Genomic DNA, 23447 nt, shown 5'->3' with positions numbered 1-23447 from the left:
GCTCATTAGCACAGCTCGTTCTGTTCATGAGCTCATTAACATAGCTCGTTCTGCTCATTAGCTCATTAGCATATCTCGTTCTGCTCATTAGCATATCTCGTTCTGTTCATGAGCTCATTAGCATATCTCGTTCTGTTCATGAGCTCATTAGCATATCTCGTTCTGCTCATTAGCTTATTAGCATATCTCGTTCTGCTCATTAGCATATCTCGTTCTGTTCATGAGCTCATTAGCATATCTCGTTCTGTTCATGAGCTCATTAGCATATCTCGTTCTGTTCATGAGCTCATTAGCATAGCTCGTTCTGTTCATGAGCTCATTAGCATATCTCGTTCTGTTCATTAGCTTATTAGCATATCTCGTTCTGTTCATCAGCTCATTAGCATATCTCGTTCTGCTCATTAGCATATCTCATTCTGCTCATTAGTACAGCTCGTTCTGCTCATTAGCATATATCGTTCTGTTCATGAGCTCATTAGCATATCTCGCTCTGCTCATTAGAATAGCTCGTTCTGCTCATTAGCATATCTCGTGCTGCTCATTAGCATATCTGGTTCTGCTCATTAGCATATCTCGTTCTGCTCATTAGCATATCTCGTTCTGCTCATTAGCATATCTCATCAGCTGTTTATCTGATGACCTCATCAGCTAGCACGAACGAGGCGATTCGTGACCACGAGGCGATTCGCCGGCGCGGGCGACTCCCCCGTCCCAACCGCCGCCGCCGCGCAAACCCCGCGATTCGATTCCACTTTCTCGAATCAAAGCCGCGATTCGCGCAGCGCGTTCGTGCTCCGCGCGTGATCGGCAATCCCCGCGTGTGATCGGCAATCCCCGCGCGCGTCGCCCTCGGGACGGTCGCGCGCGCGCACCCCCCCGGGAGCGGCAACTCGCCCCGTCCCAGCCCCTCGCGGCGTAGCGATTCCCCAGCTGTCGATCGCGCAAATCGATTCCGACTTCACCGCGGCGGGTTTTAGAAAAATTGCGGTTCGATTACATTTTAGGATAAAGGTTAGGAATCGATTCGCGCCGTTGAAATTTTAATATCGCCTCACGTCCGAGGATGATGGATGGGGAGACGCGGCGAATGGCGCTGCTGCTGATGATGTTGTTGTTGTTTTTACTTCACTGATTGCTGCTGCTGCTGATGATGTCCGCTCGCGCAGACGATGCTGCTGCTCCTGATGTCTCTCGCTTCGTGTGGACCGCGCAACTCCGCCCCGCGATGACGTCACTCACTGCGCTAAAAAAAACACAAAGCTGCGGGATGACGTCGTCTCATCGACCGGCGATACATGACGACGTTCATCCCAATTGACAATTGCGCCCCTTTTGATGTTAATTAGACCGCCTGTGGAATGACGTCATTGCCGTATTCCTTCCCCCACACCCCCTTTCCTCGCGGACGTTGCCTCTACGGTACATGACGTCATTCTCGCTGCGTGACGCAATAACTGAAGACAGTCTCTTTACAATTATGACGCCAAAGTCACGTGGAAAAGAAACAATAAAATAATAAAAATATAAAAATATAAAAATTCTCACGACGTTCCGACTGCAACACAAGCAATCATCATCAGGTGTGAAAACCACAGCAAGAAAATTTGAAGTGGCGGGTTTTTTTAACGTTAGCACCACGGAGAGCGATTTGACAGTTTGTTCAGATGGACGAGTCCATCTATTTTGATTTAAAGCTTTCGTGACTGCAGTAATTCATATTCTTAGTTTTTTTTCGGTAGTCACGTTGAAGAGAAACAACAAAATAATAAAATATATATAAAACAATAAAACATTCTCACGACGTTTCGACCATAACTCAAACGGTCGTCTTCAGGTGTGTTGGTTCGCATAAATGTATTTTTAAACGGCGCATTTATTTATTTATAAAAAACGTTAGCGCCACGCGCAACGATTTGGCAGTTTACCCAGGACTAGTCCATCTATATTCTGAAAAGAGGAGGGGGGAGACGAAATAGATGGCAAGATACCTTTTTTGGATGTCCTAATTAAAAAGAGACCTGATGGTTCAATGAGCCACTCTGTCTACAGGAAAGCTACCCATACGGATGCTTATCTGAAACCGGATTCCCACCACCATCCATCACAGAAGAATTCTCTCATCAAGACTCTGTATCATAGAGCCCAATGCATATCCGACCAGGAACACATAAGCAGTGAACTCAAGCACGTACACCAAGCTCTTAGGGCTAATGGTTACTCCGACTATACAATCCGCAAAGCTATCACTCAAACCATGAAGAAAAACCCTCTTGAGGAGCCTTTCAAAACCATCACTTTACCCTACATTGCTGGGATCACAAAAAACATCTCCAAAATCTTGAATAAACACAAGATCCAGGTCCGTTTCAACACATTACATAAAATTCGTGATCTGGTTCCGTCTGTAAAAGATGTGATTCCGGACATACAATACCCTGGTGTCTACAAACTAAGTTGCCTCTGTGGTAGTAGTTACATTGGAGAAACCAAACGCCATGTCTCGGACCGCATTCGTGAACACAAAGCAGACCTTAAACACGGTAGGACCAACACCTCGGCCTTGGCAGATCATTGTTCTAATTCAGTAGGCTCACATGCCATTGACTTTTCCAAGACAGAGGTTCTTTGTAAGCCATCTGGCTTCCATGAGATTCGTTCATGAAGCTATCCACATATACAAGCACAGAGACAATTTCAACCGAGAAGATGGATTCTATCTTAGCAATCATTGGAAAGATTTGATAAACCATTTCAGGTCTTAATTGATTGTTCACGCTTACAGTGGCTTTCAGACAGCATACATTATATATATAAAAAAAATTCGTCTCCCCCCTCCTCTTTTCAGAATATAGATGGACTAGTCCTGGGTAAACTGCCAAATCGTTGCGCGTGGCGCTAACGTTTTTTTTTTATAAATAAATAAATAAATGCGCCGTTTACAAATACATTTATGCAAACCAACACACCTGAAGACGACCGTTTGAGTTATGGTCGAAACGTCGTGAGAATTTTGTTTTATATATTTTATTATTTTGTTGTTTCTCTTCAACGTGACTTTACCGAAAAAAACTAAGAATATGAGTCCATTTATGTTCGGAAAAGAGGAGGGGGGAGACGAAAATAATAGATGCGGTCTGAAAGCCACCGTAAGCGTGACCAATCAATTAAGACCCGAAATGGTTTATCAAATCCTTCCAATGATTGCTAAGACATTGACTTCTCCAAGACAGAGGTTCTTTGCAAGCCATCTGGCTACCATGAGAGATTCGTTCATGAGGCTATCTACATATACAAACACAGAGACAATTTCAACCGAGAAGATGGATTCTGGCTTAGCAATCATTGGAAGGATTTGATAAACCATTTCGGGTCTTAATTGATTGTTCACGCTTACGATGGCTTTCAGACCGCATCCATTATTTTTCGTCTCCCCCCTCCTCTTTTCCGAACATAGATGGACTCGTCCATCTGAATGACTGCCAAATCGCTCTCCGTGGTGCTAACGTTAATAAAAACGCCACTTTTTCAAATTTTTCTTGCCGTGTTTTTCACACCTGATGATGATTGCTTGTGTTGCAGTCGAAAAGTCGTTAGAATTATTTTTTTATTATTTTATTGTTTCCCTTCTACGTGACTTTACCGAAAGAACCAAGAATTAGAATCCCTGCAGTCACGAAAGCTTCAAATCAAAATTATGACGGCGTCGATGTTATCGTGGGGGTGACCGAATACAGCGACGTCAAATGGCGTTTCTGTTTGCGCACAGTCACTTTAAGATGTTTTTCTTCTAGATTTGAAGCTTTCGTGACTGCAAGGATTCATACTCTTTGGTTTTATTCGGTAAAGTTACGTAGGTAAAAACTAAATAAAATATAATAAACAATTAAAACACGACGTTTCGGAGGCAACGCAAGCTTCCGTCTTCAGGTGGGACCAGTCACAGCCAAAATCGCTGCACCAAGTGGCAAGGCTCTGGGAAAACTAGCGCTTAAATACAGGTTAAGGTAGGTTCCCAGGTTCCCAGAGCCTCGCCACTTGGTGCAGCGATTTTGGCTGTGACTGGTCCCACCTGAAGACGGAAGCTTGCGTTGCCTCCGAAACGTCGTGTTTTAATTGTTTATTTTATTTTAATTACTTTTTACCCACGTGACTTTACCGAATAAAACCAAAGAGGATGTTTTTTCTTGTTCATGTTTTAGTTTTTTTGTGTTGTTGCGGTTGCACCCGATTCAAGAGACGAATGGCTCGCAGGGCTATGCCAAAATGAATCAAATGAAACCGAAATGACTCGCTACTGTGACGTCAGTTCGCACGCGACGTCACCGTTCCTTTGTGACGTCATCGCCGATGTGCGCCACACCGATTCGATATCCGTATGGAACACCTAAGGCCAAGGTGAGGCGCTCTGTAACACTGTGCAAACAAAATAAAACGTAACGAAGGCACAGTGAATAGGAAATCGCGACCTTTATTTATCCTGCAAATTAAAACTTCGAATCCAGATTCAAACTTCAAATCTAGATTTATTTACCCTGTAGAGACCCGACGAGCCATGAAGCTCTTTTCACCCCCACAGGTGTCCGAGAGACAGAGAGAGATTGTGAACGGAGAGGACGAGACGCAGGGGGACACCGAGGGCGCGACGAGGTGTGATGAGGTGCGGCAAGGCCAGTCCACCACAGAGTTCACGCCGCCCAGGCTCTGTGCAACGCGAGCTGCTGCCCAGGGCACGGGCGCGCCAGCGCAGCAGGCCCAGGGTGGCCCTCGTGGCCGTTGAGATCCACGCCGACGTCACGGACGCGTGGACGTGGTGGGGGGAGGGGGGTCTGCCGGGGAGCGTGCGGTGGCTATAAATGACGTCACGCGATTTTGGACGATTTTTGACCACCCCCCCAAACCACCACCCACCTCGTCACACGGCGTCACAAAAAGTCAGACCCCCCCCCCCCTCAAATATGACGTCATAAAGCTCTGCCCCCCCCCAAAATAAAACATTCTCCAAATCGCTTTAAGCTATTGTCATTGTAGCGCGTATTTAATGCGGCGCTGCACTCTGATGTTGTAGGAGAAAACATTTATTAAAAAGTCTATTTAATTAAGTTAGAACGTGTTGTCTATATTTATTTAAAGTTGCGCAATTTGATGTGACGTCACATTTCTCAAACTCCCCTCCCCCCCTCGTCACACATCGTCACAAATGTCTGCCCCCTACCCCCCCCCCCCCCAGGTGCGTGACGTCATTTATGGACGGCCCCTTAGGCCGAAAGCGTAACCAAGCGATAGGCCGCTTTGTATTCATACCTCGTGAGATTCCACGCTCCCTGTCCCACTGGATCGTGATTCCAAGTTTACGCAGGGTTACACTAATAATCCTAACACTCACATTTCTTTAGAACGCCTTTTTGCGTTTCGTTTGTCGTCCCCCTCCCCCCGCCACCTCCCATCAGCACGGTTGGCTACATACGTTAGTCCTCAGGATTAACATGATCCATCGTAATTGATACGACTACATTAACCCGCCCCCCCCCCCCCCCCCGCCCACCCTCTGATCTTCGCACCAGGTGGTGCTAACAGTGACGACATCACCTCGACTCTCCCATTGAAGTCCGAAACAAGGAAACTCGCGACCATCGTGATCTCCTGAGCGAGCGCGCACGCAATACAGAGACCGAGAGAGAGATTTAAGCCGTCGCCGGGAACCCCGAAAACCCCCAGTGGGCGCTCTCACACTCCGTAGCGCTCGGCCAGGAAGTCCACTACGGCGGCGGTGCTGGACAGCGAGTTGAAGGAGAGGCGGTCCGAGCGCGAGGCCAGGCGCTCCATCATGAACACGAGGTGCTGGTGCAGGCAGCAGAAGGGGACGCCCAGCGCCAGCGACGAGTCCAGCCAGTCCCGGACGCACGCCAGCGGAGTGTCGGGGAAACCGGCGAACAGCGCCGGGTTCGCCAGCAGGCCACGAGCCACCATCACTCCTGAACCGCAGCAGAGGCAAGGACAAAGATCCCCCGTGTAGCCTGTAACAGACTGTAGGGGCAAGTGCTGTTAGCGAGCAGCACCTGTGAAGGCCGGCACGGCACGCGTAGGGGGTGGGTGGCCAGCACCACGCCCGGCCACATTTGTCTCCCTAGTGGCGATGTTTACACACCGCACCAGGTACTCATTTGAGGCTGAGTCGACCTAGGGGAGGCCCAGGACTGGTTCAGATAATCGTCACCGGTGTTGACCGTGAGCGGGAATCGAACCCGGGTCGCCAGGTTCGTAGCGCAGCGCGCCAACCGCTACACTACCACTCCCCACACGCACACACACACACACGCACACACACACGCACGCGCACACACACACACGCACGCACACACGCACGCTCGATTCGTACATCCGTCCGTACGTGTTGCGGACCGACCGAAAACTAAACTATTTTGTATTTTACCAAGGTAAGGCCCCACTGAGCTATCTGGCCATCACAAGTGATAGCTCAACGATGTGGCTCATAGCGTGGAAATGGACAGCGGCCAAATACTTTGTAGACGCGCGACGTTGATTCTAAACGTGGAGGGGAAAAGCGGAGGACCCAGAGAAAAATCCACACGACCACGGCAAGAGAGACACGCTAACTCCAAACATAGAGCAGGAATCAGGGTCGGGATCGAACCCATGACCTCCTGCATACCCGGCGAGGTAGTCAACATCTCCCGGCCACCGTGGCGCCACGAAAAATCCCCAGTGTAGCCTATCTGCACCTCCGATTAGCAGGCTTGGCTACGTACGGTGCGAGAGAAGTTCAACATACACACGTACGTAGCCACGTGTGTACGCATACGTACGGAGACACAGCAAGCGTTCAGACGGACGAATAGATACGTGTACGTAACGCTCGCCCCGCTGCGCCCAGTCTCGCTCTGCCGCTCCTTCTCGCTGCCGTTCACTCGAACCAACTGGCCCTGCAGCGCCCGGAGCGATCATCTTCACTATCACCTGCTTCTGTTGCTCCCTTAAACAACCGCCATCTCGTCTCCCCTAGCCCATCATGCCCCCGCTCCCAGCTAGGACCACCCCAACCCCTATCACTACCCCAACCCCTATCACTACCCCAGCCCCGATCACTACCCGAGACCCCTATCACTACCCCAACCCCTATCACTACCCCAGCCCCGATCACTACCCGAGACCCCTATCACTACCCCAACCCCTATCACCACCCCAACCCCTATCACTACCCCAACCCCTAACACTACCCCAACCCCTATCACTACCCGAGACCCCTATCACTACCCCAACCCCTATCACTACCCCAACCCCTATCGCTACCCCAACCCCTATCAATACCCCAACCCCTATCACTACCCCAACCCCTATCACTACCCCAACCCCTATCACTACCCCAACCCCTATCACGACCCCAACCCCTATCACTACCCCAGCCCCAATCACTACCCCAACCCCTATCACTACCCCAACCCCTATCACGACCCCAACCCCTATCACTACCCCAGCCCCTATCACTACCCTAACCCCTATCACTACCCCAACCCCTATCACCACCCCAACCCCTATCACTACCCCAACCCCTAACACTACCCCAACCCCTATCACTACCCGAGACCCCTATCACTACCCCAACCCCTATCACTACCCCAACCCCTATCGCTACCCCAACCCCTATCAATACCCCAACCCCTATCACTACCCCAACCCCTATCACTACCCCAACCCCTATCACTACCCCAACCCCTATCACGACCCCAACCCCTATCACTACCCCAGCCCCTATCACTACCCCAACCCCTATCACTACCCCCAACCCTATCACGACCCACCCTATCACTACCCTAGCCCCTATCACTACCCTAACCCCTATCACTACCCAACCCCTATCACTACCCCAACCCCTATCACCCAACCCCTATCACTACCCTAACCCCTATCACTACCCCAACCCCTATCACTACCCCAACCCTATCACAACCCAACACTACACCCCACCCTATCACACCCCACCCCTATCACTACCCCAACCCCTATCACTACCCCAACCCCTATCACCACCCCAACCCCTATCACTACCCCAGCCCCGATCACTACCCAACCCCTATCACTACCCCAACCCTATCACCACCCCAACCCCTATCACTACCCCAACCCTATCACTACCCAACCCCTATCACCCCAACCCTATCGCTACCCCAACCCCTATCACTACCCAACCCCTATCACTACCCCAACCCCTGTCACTACCCCAACCCCTATCACTACCCAACCCTATCACTACCCCAACCCCTATCGCTACCCCAACCCCTATCACTACCCCAACCCCTATCACTACCCCAACCCCATCGCCACCCAACCCTATCGCTCCCCAACCCCTATCAATACCCAAACACCCACATCACTACCCCAACCCCTATCACTACCCCAACCCCTATCACTACCCCAACCCCTATCACTACCCCCAACCCCTTCACCCCAACCCCTATCACGACCCCAACCCTATCACTACCCCAGCCCCTATCACTACCCCAACCCCTATCACTTCCCCAACCCCTATCACTACCCCAACCCCTATCACCACCCAACCCCTATCACTACCCCAACCCCTATCACTACCCCAACCCCTATCACTACCCCAACCCCTATCACCACCCCAACCCCTATCACTACCCTAACCCCTATCACTACCCCAACCCCTATCACTACCCCAACCCTATCACTACCCCAACCACTATCACTACCCCAGCCCCTATCACTACCCCAACCCCTATCACTACCCCAACCCCTATCACTACCCCAACCCCTATCACTACCCCAACCCCTATCACTACCCCAACCCCTATCACTACCCCAACCCCTATCACGACCCCAACCCCTATCACTACCCCAGCCCCTATCACTACCCCAACCCCTATCACTTCCCCAACCCCTATCACTACCCCAACCCCTATCACCACCCCAACCCCTATCACTACCCCAACCCCTATCACTACCCCAACCCCTATCACTACCCCAACCCCTATCACCACCCCAACCCCTATCACTACCCTAACCCTATCACTACCCCAACCCCTATCACTACCCCAACCCCTATCACTACCCCAACCACTATCACTACCCCAGCCCCTATCTCTACCCCAACCCCTATCACTACCCCAACCCCTATCCACTACCCCAACCCCTATCACCACCCCAACCCCTATCATTGCGTGCTTCCAGTGCCAATGTAGATTGCTTTACCACGCAAGAACTCGAAGAGACCAGGGGATGACTCTCATTTGAAACCGTGAGACCTGGGTCTGCTGGCTGAGTCACCCTTGAAAAAGAGCTTCTCAGCTCCACGGGCTGCTGCTCGGCAACACAATTCTGATCCATCCAACTTTGAAGTGCGTGGGTGGGCGAGTCCGCGTGCGAGTGGGCGTGCGAGTGGGCGTGCGAGAGAATGTCTGGCTGAGTGGGTGGTGGAAGGCGAGTGGGCGAGCGAGCGAGCAGCTGGCTGAGTGGGTGGGTGGACGAGCGAGTGGGCGAGCGAGCGAGCAGCTGGCTGAGTGGGTGGGTGGACGAGCGAGTAGGCGAGCAGAGAGAGCGGCTGGCTGAGTGGGTGGGTGGACGAGCGAGCGAGCGGCTGGCCGAGTGGGTGGGTGGACGAGCGAGCAGGCGAGCGAGAAAGAGAGCGGCTGGCTGAGTGGTGGGTGGACGAGCGAGTGGGCGAGCGAGCGAGCGAGCGGGTGGGATGCGCGAGTCCGCGAGTGTGACGCATGTGGGTGTGCCGTTGCAGCCGCGGAATGCGTCGCCGGTGCCTTCCCGAGAGATTCGCCCTCGCGTAAAAAACGCGAGCTCCCCAGCTCTGCAGACTTTACCCGGCGGCAAACGCACTCCCGCCGACTCTTCCCATTCTCATTCCCCTCCCCCCCGCCCCCGCCGCCGCCCCCGACGTCTCTCACCGCTGGCGCCCGTGTCCGCGGCGAGCCGCCGCGCCTCCTCGTCGGTGCGCACGTCCCCGTTGGCGACGACGGGCACGGCGAGCGCGTCGCTCACGGCCCGCACGGCCGCCGTCCTCACCGGCTGGTGGCGCTCCCGCGCGGTGCGCCCGTGCACCGTCACGAAGGACAGCCCCGCGGCCTCGGCGCGCCGGCACAGCTCCACGGTGCGGCCCGTGTCCTCGTGCACCCTGCGCAGTGCGCGGAGGTGGGGGGGAGGTGGGGGGGGGGGGGGGGAGGAGGAGGGGGGAGGGGTTAGAGCCCGGACCCGGGCCGCGTCGCTCGAACGCGCAACCAGCGGGCCTCGCTGCCTGGTCATGCGAGGGAGGAAGAGGAGGTGGAGGGGGGAGGAGGTGGAGGGGATGGGGAGGAGGGGGGTAGGAGGAGGTGGAGGGGGGGGGAGGAGGAGGGGGGGGAGGAGGAGGGGGGAGGAGGTGGAGGGGGGGAGGAGGTGGGAGGGGGGGAGGAGGAGGGGGGGAGGAGGTGGAGGGGGGAGGAGGAGGGGGGAGGAGGTGGAGGGGGAGGAGGAGGGGGGGAGGAGGTGGAGGGGGGGGAGGAGGTAGAGGGGGGGAGGAGGGGGGAGGAGTGGAGGGGGGGAGGAGGTGGAGGGGGGGAGGGAGGAGGGGGGGAGGAGGTGGAGGGGGGAGGAGGAGGGGGGGAGGAGGTGGAGGGGGAGGAGGAGGGGGGAGGAGGTGGAGGGGGGGGAGGAGGTAGAGGGGGGGAGGAGGGGGGAGGAGGTGGAGGGGGGGAGGAGGTGGAGGGGGGGAGGAGGAGGGGGGGGAGGAGGAGGTGGAGGGGGGGAGGAGGAGGGGGGGGGAGGAGGAGGTGGAGGGGGGGAGGAGGAGGGGGGAGGGAGGAGCGGGGGGTAGGAGGAGGGGAGGAGGAGGGGGGTTGGAGGGGTGGGGGTAGGATGAGGAGGAGGAGGAGGAGGGGGGAGGAATAGGAAGAGGCAGGAGGAGGAGGAGGCAGGGGGTGGTAGAAGAGGTTGAGGCAGGAGGATGAAGAGGAGAAGCAGGAGGAGCATGAGCAGATGACGAAGTGTGAGGAGGAGGAGGAGGAGGAGCTGGTGACGTTGGATGAACCGACCGTATTTTGATGGAGACGCTGAAGTTGGGGTCGGGAATCTTCGCTCGGACTTGCCGCACCATGTCCCTCACCAGCTCGGGTTTGTCCAGGAGACACGCACCGTAGCCCTCGGATACGGCCCAGCTGCGCACACCGCACACACAAAGACAAACATCCCCCGTGTAGCCGTAAGAAAGTGCCGTTAGCGAGCAGCACCTATGAAGGCCGGCACGGCGCACGAGGGGGCGGGTGGCCAGCACCACGCCCGGCCGTGGTGCTGGCCACCAGGTACTCATTTGAGGCCGAGTCGACCTAGGGGAGGAGGCCCAGGACCGTACTCGGGTCAGCGGGTTCGTGGCGCAGCGTAGCGCTAACACCGCCACGCAAGCGCTCCTCCGCACGTGTCACTTTAGTTGACCTCTTCCTCGTTCCGAGACGGCTGCACGTTGCAGGGTGGGCGGGTGTCCCCCGTTCACCGCCAAAACTCGGAACTCGCGAGCGGCTCGGCGTTCATTTCATTTTAGAGAGGCGTAGCGCCGTTTGCTTTGAAAGACAATGTTAGGGGCCGCCCATAAATGACGTCACGCGGTTTTGGACGATTTTTGACCACCCCCCCCGCCTCCTTCGTCACACGGCGTCACAAAAAGTCAGACCCCCCCCCCTCAAATATGACGTCACAAAGCTCTTCCCCCCACCCCCAGAAAAAAAAAACATGCTTCAAATCGCTTTAAACTATTGTTCACATTGTAGCGCGTATTTAATGTGGCGCTGCACTCTGATGTTGTAGGAGAAAACCTTTATTAAAAAGTCGATTTAATTAAGCAGAACGTGTTGTCTATATTAATTTAAAGTTGCTCATCATTTTGATGTGACGTCACATTTCTCAACCCCACACCCCCCTCGTCACACATCGTCACAAATGTCTGACCCCCCCCCCCACCCCCAGGTGCGTGACGTCATTTATGGACGGCCCCTTAACTATACTATGAGCTATCATTGTGACCGCAAATGACAGCTCAACGAAGTGGACATTCATCAGAGTCAAATGCGTGACGTTGATTCTGAACGTGGCGGGAAAAACCGGAGGGCCTGGATAAAATTCCACGCAACCAGGAGGAGAGAGAAACGCGCAGAACCGCAAACGCACAGGTGTCAGGGTCGCTATCGAACCCACGACCTCCCTGCATACCGGGCGAGGTAATTGACATCTCCTAGCCACCGTGGCGCGCCTGGATACGTACAACGTAGCCCCGCCAGTTCTTACGCACGGCAAACGCCCGACCCAAGCGACATCCAGCCTCGATCCTGCCCGGCGCCCGGCCTGGTCCTTCCCGAGGTCGCTCCCCGACGCCCCGGGGGGAGCCGACGGAGCCGTCCCTCACCGCTGGGGGCAGCCGCAGTTGAGGTCGACGCCGTCGGCGTACGGGGCCACGGCGAGCGACGCCGCCGCGAGGTCGTGAGGGTCGTTGGCGGCAAACTGGACGATGAGCGGACGGTCAGCTGTGTGCGGACAAGCGATCGCCGTTAGCGGCGGCGGCGGCGGCGGCATCGACGGCATCACCGTTCGATTAAAAAAATACAACCAACTTTTTATGTGACCAGGTTAAGGCCCCGCTGAGCTGGATGGCTCGTTTTCAGAAGTGAGCTGGCGATCACACAACGAAGTGGCTTATCATCATCGTCACGTGGAAATTTAGAGCAGTGGCCAAATGCTTTAAACTTCCTCGACCTTCCTGACCCGCCCCCGACTTGAAATCTGTTTTTAAAAAAAATGGAGCTTCGCGGCTCATCGGATTTCTCCAGTCTGAATAAAGATTCCGATTCCGACTCTGACCTTTCCCCACGCTGGCGAGTCCCCTGCACCTCTGAAAAGCACGGTTTGGCTACGTACGGTGCCAAAGAAGTGCAACATACAGATCACACAGATACACAGAGACCATAGACTCACACAGAGACCCACAGACTCACACAGAGACCCGTAGACTCACACAGAGACTCACAGACTCACACAGAGATGCATAGACTCACATACTGAGAACCACAGACTCACACAGAGACCCATTAACTCACACAGAGACCCATAGACTCACACAGAGACCCGTAGACTCACACAGAGACCCACAGACTCACACAGAGATGCATAGACTCACATACTGAGAACCACAGACTCACACAGAGACCCATTAACTCACACAGAGACCCATAGACTCACACAGAGACCCGTAGACTCACACAGAGACCCACAGACTCACACAGAGATGCATAGACTCACATACTGAGTACCATAGACTCACACAGAGACCCGTAGACTCACACAGAGACCCACAGACTCATACAGAGATGCATAGACTCACATACTGAGAACCATAGACTCACACAGAGACCCATAGACTCACACAGAGACCCGTAGACTCACACAGAGACCCACAGACTCACACAGAGATGCATAGACTCACATACTGAGAACCATAGACTCACACAGAGACCCATTGACTCACACAGAGACCCATAGACTCACACAGAGACCCATAGACTCACACAGAGACCCACAGACTCACACAGAGATGCATAGACTCACATACTGAGAACCATAGACTCACACAGAGACCCATTGACTCACACAGAGACCCATAGCCTCACACAGAGACCCACAGACTCACACAGAGACCCATAGAATCACACAGAGACCCATATACTCACACAGAGACCCATAGACTCACACAGAGACCCATAGACTCACACAGAGACCCATAGACTCACACAGAGACCCATAGACTCACACAGAGACCCATAGAATCACAAAAAGACCCATAGACTCACAAAGAGAGCTATAGACTCACACAGAAACCCAGACTCACACAGACACCCATAAACTCACAAAGACACCCATAGACTCACACAGAGACCCACAAACTTACACAGAATCCCATAGACTCACAAAAGACCCATAGACTCACACAGAGACCCATAGACTCACAAAAAGACCCATAGACTCACACAGAGACCCATAGATTCACACAGAGACCCAGAGACTCACACAGAGAGCTATTTCTTTAGAACTGCTTTTAGTGTTTAGTTTGTTGTCCTTCCCCGCACCTCCAATTAGCACGGTCGACTACGTATGGTGCGAAAGAAGTTCATACATAAATACAGTTGTCCCTCACTATAACGCGGTTCATCTTTCGCGGCCTCGCTGTTTCGCAGATTTTTTTTAGTGTAATTTTGCATGCTTTTTTTTCCTGCGTACAGTATGAACGCGCATTGTGTTCGGCGTCCTGATTGGCTAAGGGAGAACCGCACATGTGTTCTGCGTCCTGATTAGCTAAGGGAGTACAGAATGCGTTCAGCTAGCCAGATTTACAAAAATGTTTGGGCTTGAAAACAGGTTTTGATCTTTGGTTTCATTTACTAATATTGTACTTATTTTTTTTAATCTGCGAAAGTTTGAACTTTGAGAGTGTTTAAATAAGAGAGAAATATGAGAAAATCTTAATGCCTGTCTGAGAAAAGTGTATAAAAGTGTGTGGTTAGGGGTTTTACGGCCTTAAAACACGTATAATAATTGTAAAAAATAAAGCTGATCACTTCGCGGATTTCGTCTATTGCGGGTTATTTTTAGAACGTATCCCCCGCGATAAACGAGGGACCACTGTACACATATATTTGACCTCAGTTTGATATAAACGACCGACGGCTTCCCCCCCCCTCTCCGGGCATCCCCGTGTGGACCCGCGGGGCCTCACCAGCGTTGGTGGTGAACTCGCTGTCGCGCGCACGCAGCGAGCGCGCGAAGGCGTCGGCCAGGATCATGGGCGTGAAGCAGAGGTCACAGCCGTAGCGTCGCACCAGCGAGCGGAACGCCAGCCTGGGGACAAGCACGGGGAGAGCACGGGGAGAGCAGAGAGAGAGAGAGAGCAGGGGGAGAGCACGGGGAGAGGGAAGCGGAGGTGAGAGGATGAGATGGACGGCACTCGCCGCGTGGTACATGTTGCAGAGGCCTTTGTCAGTCACCTGCTGGATGAGGGCCTCCACATGCCAAATGGGGGTTGGCGGGTAGGTTGAACCATGGTGCCGTTGCAGCACCACCGACGTTGAGGAACGACCTTGCGTCGTTCCTCAACGTCGTAACATTTTTCCTTAAAAAAATATATCCTACATGCGTTGCAATTGTGCTCCGCGCAATTGCGTTCGTTTACGCGTTTGCCATTGGTTCCGACCGCAAGCCAACGTTGGCCCAACGTCGGTGCAATGGTCACGACCGCAAGCCAACGTTGGCCCAACGTCGGTGCAATGGCTCCGACCGCAAGCCAACGTTGGCCCAACGTCGGTCCAATGGTCACGACCGCAAGCCAACGTTGGCCCAACGTCGGTGCAATGGTCACGACCGCAAGCCAACGTTGGGCCAACGTCGGTCCAATGATCACGACCGCAAGCCAACGTTGGCCCAACGTCGGTGCAATGGTCACGACCGCAAGCCAACGTTGGCCCAACGTCGGCCCAATGGTCACGACCGCAAGCCAACGTTGGCCCAACGTCGGTGCAATGGCTCCGACCGCAAGCCAACGTTGGCCCAGCGTCGGTCCAACGTTGGTCAGTTCAGCTCCGTTCAGAGAAAGACACCAACCCCCTGGGCTTGAACCCAACTCCGTCCAGTTGCTGGCCGAGTGGCTTTAAAGACACATCTATATTCACGCGATCTAACCCCCCAAAAAAAACACAACACCGCTATTATGCGTTAATATTGTTAACTGACTGTGATGTTTCCATCCTACCTGCATATGTCAGCTGTTATTTCATGCTAATCTCTCACGTTAACATGGCCACTTCCGTGCGCTCGTCCAGGAGGCCGCTCTTCCTCCTAGCTTACAGTTACACGCTAATCTCTCACGTTAACATCACTAGCCCCGGCCACTTATTTATAATGACCCTTGGGCTACACCCATTTCAAACCTTTTAAAACAGACTGCCTCAGCAGCAGGACCACGCTTTGCCAACCTGATGATGGACGCTTGTGTTGCGCCCGAAACATCGTGATTTATTTTATTTTCTACCTACGTGACTTTACCGAAAGAAACAATGAGTATGGCTTATCGTCGTGCAAACATGATTCCTTGTAAAAGGTGCCAGTTTTGTTGCCAGAAAAAAAGGGGTAAAAACCCTATTATTGTTATATTTAGCTACTGGCCAAGGAGGCCTCGTGACGTTAACACTTTTATTTTACTGCTGCCAGCAGCAATAGCTTTGGAGTCGCTTTCGATAGGGATCACCAACATCGAGTCGAGCAACATGACAAGTGAAACTCGCGACCACGTGCGCCGCACGGCCACGTGCGCCCCGCGCAAGCACCGCGTCATCACCCACGTGGGCCGCGTAAGGTTACCTGGTCACAACTTGATTTGAACTGGTTACAACGTGCAAGACGGAGAAGGAGACAGACAGGGCGAGTGAGTGAGAGACAGAGTGATGAACCGTGATGAACCCACCGTGCGTGAACAGCCAGAGGCGGCAGGGTGCTACTCACTTGGAGTATCGAACCATCGGTGCCGAGACGCGGACCATCCGCCCTGACTGCAGCAGCTCCACGGGACTCCGTCTCTCCGCCATCCCTCGCCTGGAGACCCCGGCTCTGATAGGGACCCAGACTCCAACTGAGACCCCGGCTCTGATAGGGGACCCCGACTCCAGTAGAGACCCTGGCTCTGATAGGGGACCCAGACTCTGATAGGAGACGCCGACTCTGATAGGGGACCCCGGCTCTGATAGGGGACCCAGACTCTGATAGGGGACCCTGACTCTGATAGGAGACGCCGACTCTGATAGGGGACCCCGACTCTGATAGGGGACCCCGGCTCTGATAGGGGACCCAGACTCTGATAGGGGACCCCGGCTCTGATAGGGGACCCAGACTCCAGTCGAGACCCCCAGACTCTGATAGGGACCCAGACTCCAACTGAGACCCAGACTCTGATAGGTGACCCTGGCTCCAACTGAGACCCCAGCAAGTCCGTGGTGGTGATGGTGGTGGTGGCTGCGTGCGATCCAATGAAGTAAATCACCGCGGTCCCTACGACTGCCCGCGAGCCTTCACAGCAGCGGCCTCATTCGCAATCAAGCGCCAATCGCACCGCGGCATCGCAAAGTTACGAATAAAGAAATATAAACGGCCTTCGTTTTTATATTAAAAAATGTTTTTATTAAAAGTGTACGTTTATTTACGAGGGTAAAATGACCGCGGACCCCCTATAGCCAAGCGGCGTTGTCCGGCGCGGGCGGAAGCGGAAGTGGATTTCCCTGCCACGTGGGGACACAAAATTAGTTTTCCTCGCAGCGGCGGAGGTGCCGGGAGGCCTCCTCTAGGTCGACTCAGCCTCAAAACGAGTACCTGGCGCGGCGTCGCATTCCTCGTCAACCCGTACGGTTTACCACCCACCCACCCCACCCCCAACCCAAGCCTGTGTTGTGTATTTAACTCGTATTTGTGTGCGGGGAAATTGATCGCTTCAATACGGGCAACACAAATGTGTTGTGTGTTTGTGTTTCTCTCCTTGTGATGGCACTTTGTAGGATGAACGTTGAGGTTTATTTAGGGGCACGGGGTGACCAGTAAGGTCTGAGTTGGTCTGTTATAAGGTAGGGCACTGATAAGGGGCTGACAGGCTTGTAATTACTCTTTGTTTTTTTCGGTAAAGTCACGTAGAAATAAGAAATAATGAAATAAAATGACATAATAGCATACGACGTTTCGATTGCAACGCAAGCAATCATCATCAGGTATAGCTCTTCTATACCTGATGATTGCTTGCGTTGCAATCGAAACGTCGGGCATATTGTGCGGAATACACCACGTGGTGCCGCCGTTGACCCTGGCCATTGACCGAGCAACCCAACGTTGCTACCAGCTCCCTCCGCAGGAGAATGTGTTTAAAAAGGCGTTGGAAAGCTGAAATTTAGCATAAAATTCACTTGAAATTATTCAACGTCTAACTAAAACTGCAGATGTTAAGAATATATTGAAATTCTCTTATAATTATAAAATATAAAAAGTAATTATAACTATTAAAAAAATACTTGAAACTTTGTAGTAGAACGAAGCAAAATGTAGAGTACAATTATAACAATCACATTTATTCCACAGAATGAAAAGCCCTGGTAGAATCATTAACATCAAAATGTTTAATAACAATCATTAAATTTTTTTACAAAATGTATGCTTCTCCATTCTCCCACGGAGAAGCAAAATGCTCCTTCGTGGAATAAATAAAAGGCGACCTTAGTAAATTTTAAATAATCAAATAGTTAATAATTAAAATGTATCAAAATTAGTGTTGTTATAACAATTATATTGTTTATACTTATTTAAAGTTGCGCATTTTTATATGGCGTCACATTTCTCAAATCCCTCCCCCCTCGTCACACATCCTCACAAATGTCTGACCCCCCCCCCCCCAGGTGTGTGACGTCATTTATGGACGGCCCCTAAGATGAACGTTGAGATTTATAGGGGCACGGGGGATGACCAATAATTTCTGAATTGGTCTGGTAGGGCACCGATGAGGAGTTGACAGGTATGACATCGCCACTGGGGAGACAAAGGCGGTCGGGCGTGGTGTTGTTGGTCACCCACTCCCTAGAGTACCGTGCCGGTCTCCACGTGTGTTGCTAGCTCACAGCCACTTGCCCCCAACAGGGCTGTTTAAAGGCTACACGGGGGGAATCTCTGTCTCGTCGTGTGTGCACCGAGCCAGGCAATGGAGGCGCCTGTGCCGTGTGCGTGCAAGGGCGTGCGCACCTGCCTGGCCTGCGAGTCCGGCGACAAGCGGAAGCGACACAACCGCCACAACAACAACCGCCACAACAACAACAACCGCCACAACAACAACGACCGCAGCGACGACGACGATGACGACAGCAGAGAGGTTCGGTCTCCACACCGCCAGTCCCGGAGGCTCCCTTAAACCAAGACGAATCAACTTTTAAATCTTGACTTAAAAGTTTTCGTGACTGCAGGAATTCATATTGTTTGTGTCTTTCGGTAAAGCCACGTAGGTAGAAGAGAACGACTCCACTCCCCTCCCATCTCACACAAATATTGTTTTATTATTTTTCTTCTATCTACGTGGCTTTACCGAAAGACCCAAAGATTAAGGAACGACATTTGTTTACTTTACCAGGCAAGGCCCCGCTGAGCTACGAAGCTGTTTTTCACAAGCGACCTGGCCCATCGCAAATGATAGCCCAACAAAGTGGGGCTTATCACGTGGCAATATATAGCGGCCAAAATGCTCAAAACGCGTGGTGACGTTGATTCTACGCAAACGCGGAGGGAAAAACCGGAGAAAAATCCACGGGACCACGGGGGAGACCGGGAACACGCAGACTCCATGTATACAGACGTCAGGGTCGGGATCGAACCCACGAACCTCCTGTATACCACGCGAGGGAGTTAACATCTCGCCATCGCGAGCACCTGGACTGGCTTTGCCCCGCTTTGTCGACGTTTCAGCTGACGCTGGAGTTTGATCCGGCGCTGGGGCTGGCCGTGGCACTGCCGGGCTCGTCGTTTGCAGGGATGGCGGCGCGCGTGAGCGGCGTGCACGTGTGGTGCGACTTCCTAAGCCCCGACGAGGAGCGAGAGCTCATCGTCGCCATCGACCGCGACGAGTGGAGACCGTCGCAGTCGGGAAGGCGCAAGCAGGTGCAGCCACGCGCTCCTGCCTCCTCCCTCTCATCTCAACTCCCCTCGTAACTCCTCTCTCGCCTCTCATCTGATTCACTTCTCAGCTCACTCCACTCCCCTCTCATCTCACTCCCCTCTCATCTCAGTCCACTCCCCTCTCATCTCACTCCCCTCTCATCTCAGTCCACTCCCCTCTCATCTCACTCCCCTCTCATCTCAGTCCACTCCCCTCTCATCTCAGTCCACTCCCCTCTCATCTCACTCCCCTCTCATCTCAGTCCACTCCCCTCTCATCTCACTCCCCTCTCATCTCACTCCCCTCTCATCTCAGTCCACTCCCCTCTCATCTCAGTCCACTCCCCTCTCATCTCACTCCCCTCTCATCTCAGTCCACTCCCCTCTCATCTCACTCCCCTCTCATCTCAGTCCACTCCCCTCTCATCTCAGTCCACTCCCCTCTCATCTCACTCCCCTCTCATCTCAGTCCACTCCCCTCTCATCTCACTCCCCTCTCATCTCACTCCCCTCTCATCTCAGTCCACTCCCCTCTCATCTCACTCCCCTCTCATCTCACTCCCCTCTCATCTCAGTCCACTCCCCTCTCATCTCACTCCCCTCTCATCTCACTCCACTCCCCTCTCATCTCACTCCCCTCTCATCTCAGTCCACTCCCCTCTCAACTCAGTCCACTCCCCTCTCATCTCACTCCCCTCTCATCTCAGTCCACTCCCCTCTCATCTCACTCCCCTCTCATCTCAGTCCACTCCCCTCTCATCTCACTCCCCTCTCATCTCACTCCCCTCTCATCTCACTCCCCTCTCATCTCACTCCCCTCTCATCTCACTCCCCTCTCATCTCACTCCACTCCCCTCTCACTCCACTCCCCTCTCATCTCACTCCCCTCTCATCTCACTCCCCTCTCATCTCACTCCCCTCTCATCTCACTCCCCTCTCATCTCACTCCCCTCTCATCTCACTCCCCTCTCATCTCACTCCCCTCTCATCTCACTCCCGCCGCATCTCACTCCACTTCCCTCCACTTCCCTCCTACCTCTCTCCTCATCACCTTGTGCTACTCTGCTCCCTCTCATCTCATTCTGCTCCCCCTCCGCGCACACTCTCCCGCCTCTCCGTCCTCGCCAGAAATACGTCGGATTAAAAAAGAACATCGCATTGCCTTGCGCATGGCTGAACAGTTTCTCCTCTCTCCTTTTACACCCCCTCAACCCCCTCAACCCCCTCAACCCCCTCAACGCCCTCAACCCCTGCCGGGAACCCCCCACCTCGCCCCCCGACCCCCGTCTCTTCCTCCTCCTCCTCCTCCTCGCAGGACTACGGGCCCAAGGTGAACTTCCGCAAGCGGCGGGTGCGGGCGGCCGGCTTCTCGGGGCTGCCGCCGCTGAGCCGGGCGCTGGCGCTGCGCGTGCGCGCCGCCAGCCCCGCGCTGCTCGGCGACTTCGTGCCCGTCGAGCAGTGCCACCTGGAGTACGAGCCGTCGCGCGGCTCCAGCATCGACGCCCACCTGGACGACGCGTGGCTCTGGGGGGATCGGCTCGTCACCGTCAACCTCCTCTCGGACACGGCGCTCACGCTCACTCGGCCCGCGGCGGGCGCGGGCGGAGACGTCGGGACGCGCGGGGGCGTGGCTGCCGGGGAGGCCGCCGACGGGTCGGTTTCGCTGCCGCCGCAAGGCGGCGGGGAGGCCGCGGGTGGGATGAGGGCCGCGGCGGGGGACGGCGAGGGAGCTCGGCGCGAGACGGAACGCCCGGGCGGTGTGGGGGAGCGCAGGGACGGGCCGAGACATTCGGGAGACGTGGGGACGCTTACAACCGGGGTGGGCGGGGGGCGGGGTTTGGGGGGAGGGGTGGAGGAGACCGGCGACGGCGCGGGCGACGTCCATTCGCCGGGAGGTGCAGGAGAAGTTGACGTCGGCGATGACGATGACGACGACGACGACGACGGGGAGTACGTCACGTTGAGGCCTCTTTCTTTTTGGCGGCAAAGGCGCGAGAACCGGCTCCGCCAAAACCCGTCACCGGACCTCCAATCCCCAACCGCCACCACACCGCAAATGCACCGTCCTCCCGCTCCTCGGAACTCGGGCTCGTGGGTGCGCGTGCTGGTGTCCTCGGTGACGGTGCGCGTGCCGTCACCGCGCCGGTCCCTGGTGCTGCTGCGCGGCGCGGCGCGGCGCTCTTGGCTGCACGCGGTGCGGCGCGGCGACGTGACGTCGCGCCGCGTGTGCATCACGCTCCGGGAGCTCTCCGCCGAGTTCCGGCCGGAGCCCCGCGCCTTGGCGCTGCTCGCCGACGAGGCGCTGGGGCCGGAGGGGACGGCGCGGACGGGCCGAGCGGAACCGGAGGAGGCGGCGGCGGCGACGGAGGTCGGAGAGTTGCAAAGCGGCCGCTCGGCGGAGATCGGGGCGCAGTTGTTGGCGACGGCGCTGACGTTCCGGGGGATACCGGTGCTGTGACCGTACTCCCACGAGCTCATTCGAAACGGAAATTCACATCGGAAGTAACGTTCATTCGCGTCTGACGTAGTGTGGGCGCTGCGGTGTGAAATGCCGCAGCTCTAGAACCAGGGGCGGAGCCAGGATTTTCAGCCCGGGGTGACATTCAACAAATTTTCATTTCAAGAATGATTTAGAGAGAGTCAGGCTGTTGAGCCAGACGCCATCAGTTGGCGACACACTCTGACAATGCAGTTGCACGGAGTCCGCCGGACCGAGCGTCGTACACTTACACGCAGAATGTCACCCCCTGTCACCCCCCCTGGCTCCGCCCCTGTCTAAAACAACGTCTCTGTGATCAGTTGAACCCACTAACAACCCGGAGGCTCCCTTAATAAACTAAATTATTTTTATTTTACCAGGTAAGGCCCACTGAACTATTTTTTTTTTGTTCAGGAGCGACCTGCGCACAATAGCTCTGATATTTGGAAGCCACTGGTAGCCATGGCCACTTTTAAATCTAGAGTGGAAACTAATTCCTTTAGCGACTGCTTTTTGTGTTTAGTTTGTTGTCCTTCCCCGCAACTCCCAATTGGCGCGGTTGGCTACGTACGGTGCGAAAGAAGTTCGACATACACACGCAACGAAGTGGCTCGTCGTGCGAAAAATTACAGCAGACAAATACTCTACGATTGTACATGTGGAAGGAAAAAACCGGGGGGCCCAGAGAAAAATCCACACGACCACGAGGAGAAGCGACACGCAAACTCCAAATATACAGCAGGCGTCAGGGTCTGGATCGAAACCTTGACCCCCTGTGTACCAGGCGGGGTGGTGAACATCTTGCCACTGTGGCACCTGGAGGGAGAGGGGGGGGTGGTGGTGTTGATGCCGCTACGCCGGTCGCTCGAGACGTTTTAAGTCGCGCGGATGTTGAATAAAGCTCCTCAATGAAGGAACGCAGCGAGGCTGCGTCGCTGCGGGCATCGTGCCACGCGATGAACTCCGCAACCCCACGATTCGATTCCTGGCCACAGACTGCATACATATCTTTTTTGAAACCCCACCAGGGGCGAGCCGTATCGGAACCGGTCCTGGGACTTCTCACCTTGACCAGCGTGGTGAAGTACGGTGGAACAGTCCTTGCGATGGAGGCCTTCGTCCAGCGGTAGAGTTAAAAAGGACCGAAAGTTATTATTTTACATAGAATGTAATAGTTAAAAAGTTGAGTTCAAACGTTTAGTTAAAGAGTAAAAAGCAAAGCAGAGGAGAGTTAAAATGTAGA

At 54.2% G+C, this 23447-nt stretch overlaps 3 protein-coding genes across 6 annotated transcripts in view; 1 reads left to right on the top strand and 2 right to left on the bottom strand.

Annotated features, from left to right (window-relative positions):
* The window catches only part of LOC116956131 (beta-soluble NSF attachment protein-like), a 32133-nt gene extending 30857 nt beyond the window's left edge, over positions 1–1276 (bottom strand). The window contains exon 1 of one of the 3 annotated variants that reach the window (XM_032977596.2): positions 1125–1276. The gene's annotated coding sequence lies outside the window, so the exon portion shown is untranslated. Of the gene's footprint in view, positions 1–1055 lie in introns of all 3 variants that reach the window. The other 2 variants (XM_032977594.2, XM_032977597.2) reach the window with 2 other exon arrangements.
* Positions 1277–5523: 4247 nt separating this feature from the next.
* LOC116956128 (tRNA-dihydrouridine(20a/20b) synthase [NAD(P)+]-like) lies at positions 5524–17173 on the bottom strand. Its single transcript, XM_032977589.2, has 6 exons — positions 16555–17173; positions 14777–14898; positions 12416–12533; positions 11055–11177; positions 9933–10159; positions 5524–5972 (listed from the first exon to the last, which is right to left on the bottom strand). Exons 1-6 carry the CDS (start codon positions 16635–16637, stop codon positions 5725–5727), a joined length of 921 nt encoding a protein of 306 aa, XP_032833480.1. The 5' UTR covers positions 16638–17173; the 3' UTR covers positions 5524–5724.
* A 130-nt stretch (positions 17174–17303) lies between these two features.
* Positions 17304–22580, top strand: ALKBH4 (alkB homolog 4, lysine demethylase). 2 transcript variants are annotated; one of them, XM_032977505.2, is made up of 4 exons: positions 17304–17445; positions 18779–18949; positions 19537–19728; positions 21041–22580. In XM_032977505.2, exons 2-4 carry the CDS (start codon positions 18782–18784, stop codon positions 22181–22183), a joined length of 1503 nt encoding a protein of 500 aa, XP_032833396.1. In that variant the 5' UTR covers positions 17304–17445; positions 18779–18781; the 3' UTR covers positions 22184–22580. The 2 variants fall into 2 exon arrangements, with proteins under 2 accessions (XP_032833396.1, XP_032833397.1); XM_032977506.2 differs by having other exon boundaries at positions 17343–17445; positions 19601–19728.
* Positions 22581–23447: the final 867 nt, after the last annotated feature.

This window comes from Petromyzon marinus, chromosome 63, assembly GCF_048934315.1.
Source record: "Petromyzon marinus isolate PM22_M1 ecotype Great Lakes invasive population chromosome 63, UKy_Petmar_22M1.pri1.0, whole genome shotgun sequence".
In the NCBI taxonomy this organism is placed as follows: domain Eukaryota; kingdom Metazoa; phylum Chordata; class Hyperoartia; order Petromyzontiformes; family Petromyzontidae; genus Petromyzon; species Petromyzon marinus.
This window is presented reverse-complemented; position numbering and strand designations above follow the sequence as displayed.

Excerpts from the sequence above, each read along its gene's own strand:
- LOC116956128 (XM_032977589.2), bottom strand. The coding sequence starts at position 16,637 with ATGGCGGAGAGACGGAGTCCCGTGGAGCTGCTGCAGTCAGGGCGGATG. Across the intron at positions 12,534-14,776 it reads CGAGTTCACCACCAACGCTG|CTGACCGTCCGCTCATCGTC; the intron begins GTGAGGCCCCGC and ends GTCCGCACACAG. Across the intron at positions 5,973-9,932 it reads CGCGGACACGGGCGCCAGCG|GAGTGATGGTGGCTCGTGGC; the intron begins GTGAGAGACGTC and ends GCTGCGGTTCAG.
- ALKBH4 (XM_032977505.2), top strand. The coding sequence starts at position 18,782 with ATGGAGGCGCCTGTGCCGTGTGCGTGCAAGGGCGTGCGCACCTGCCTG. Across the intron at positions 18,950-19,536 it reads ACGATGACGACAGCAGAGAG|CTGACGCTGGAGTTTGATCC; the intron begins GTTCGGTCTCCA and ends TCGACGTTTCAG. Across the intron at positions 19,729-21,040 it reads AGTCGGGAAGGCGCAAGCAG|GACTACGGGCCCAAGGTGAA; the intron begins GTGCAGCCACGC and ends TCCTCCTCGCAG.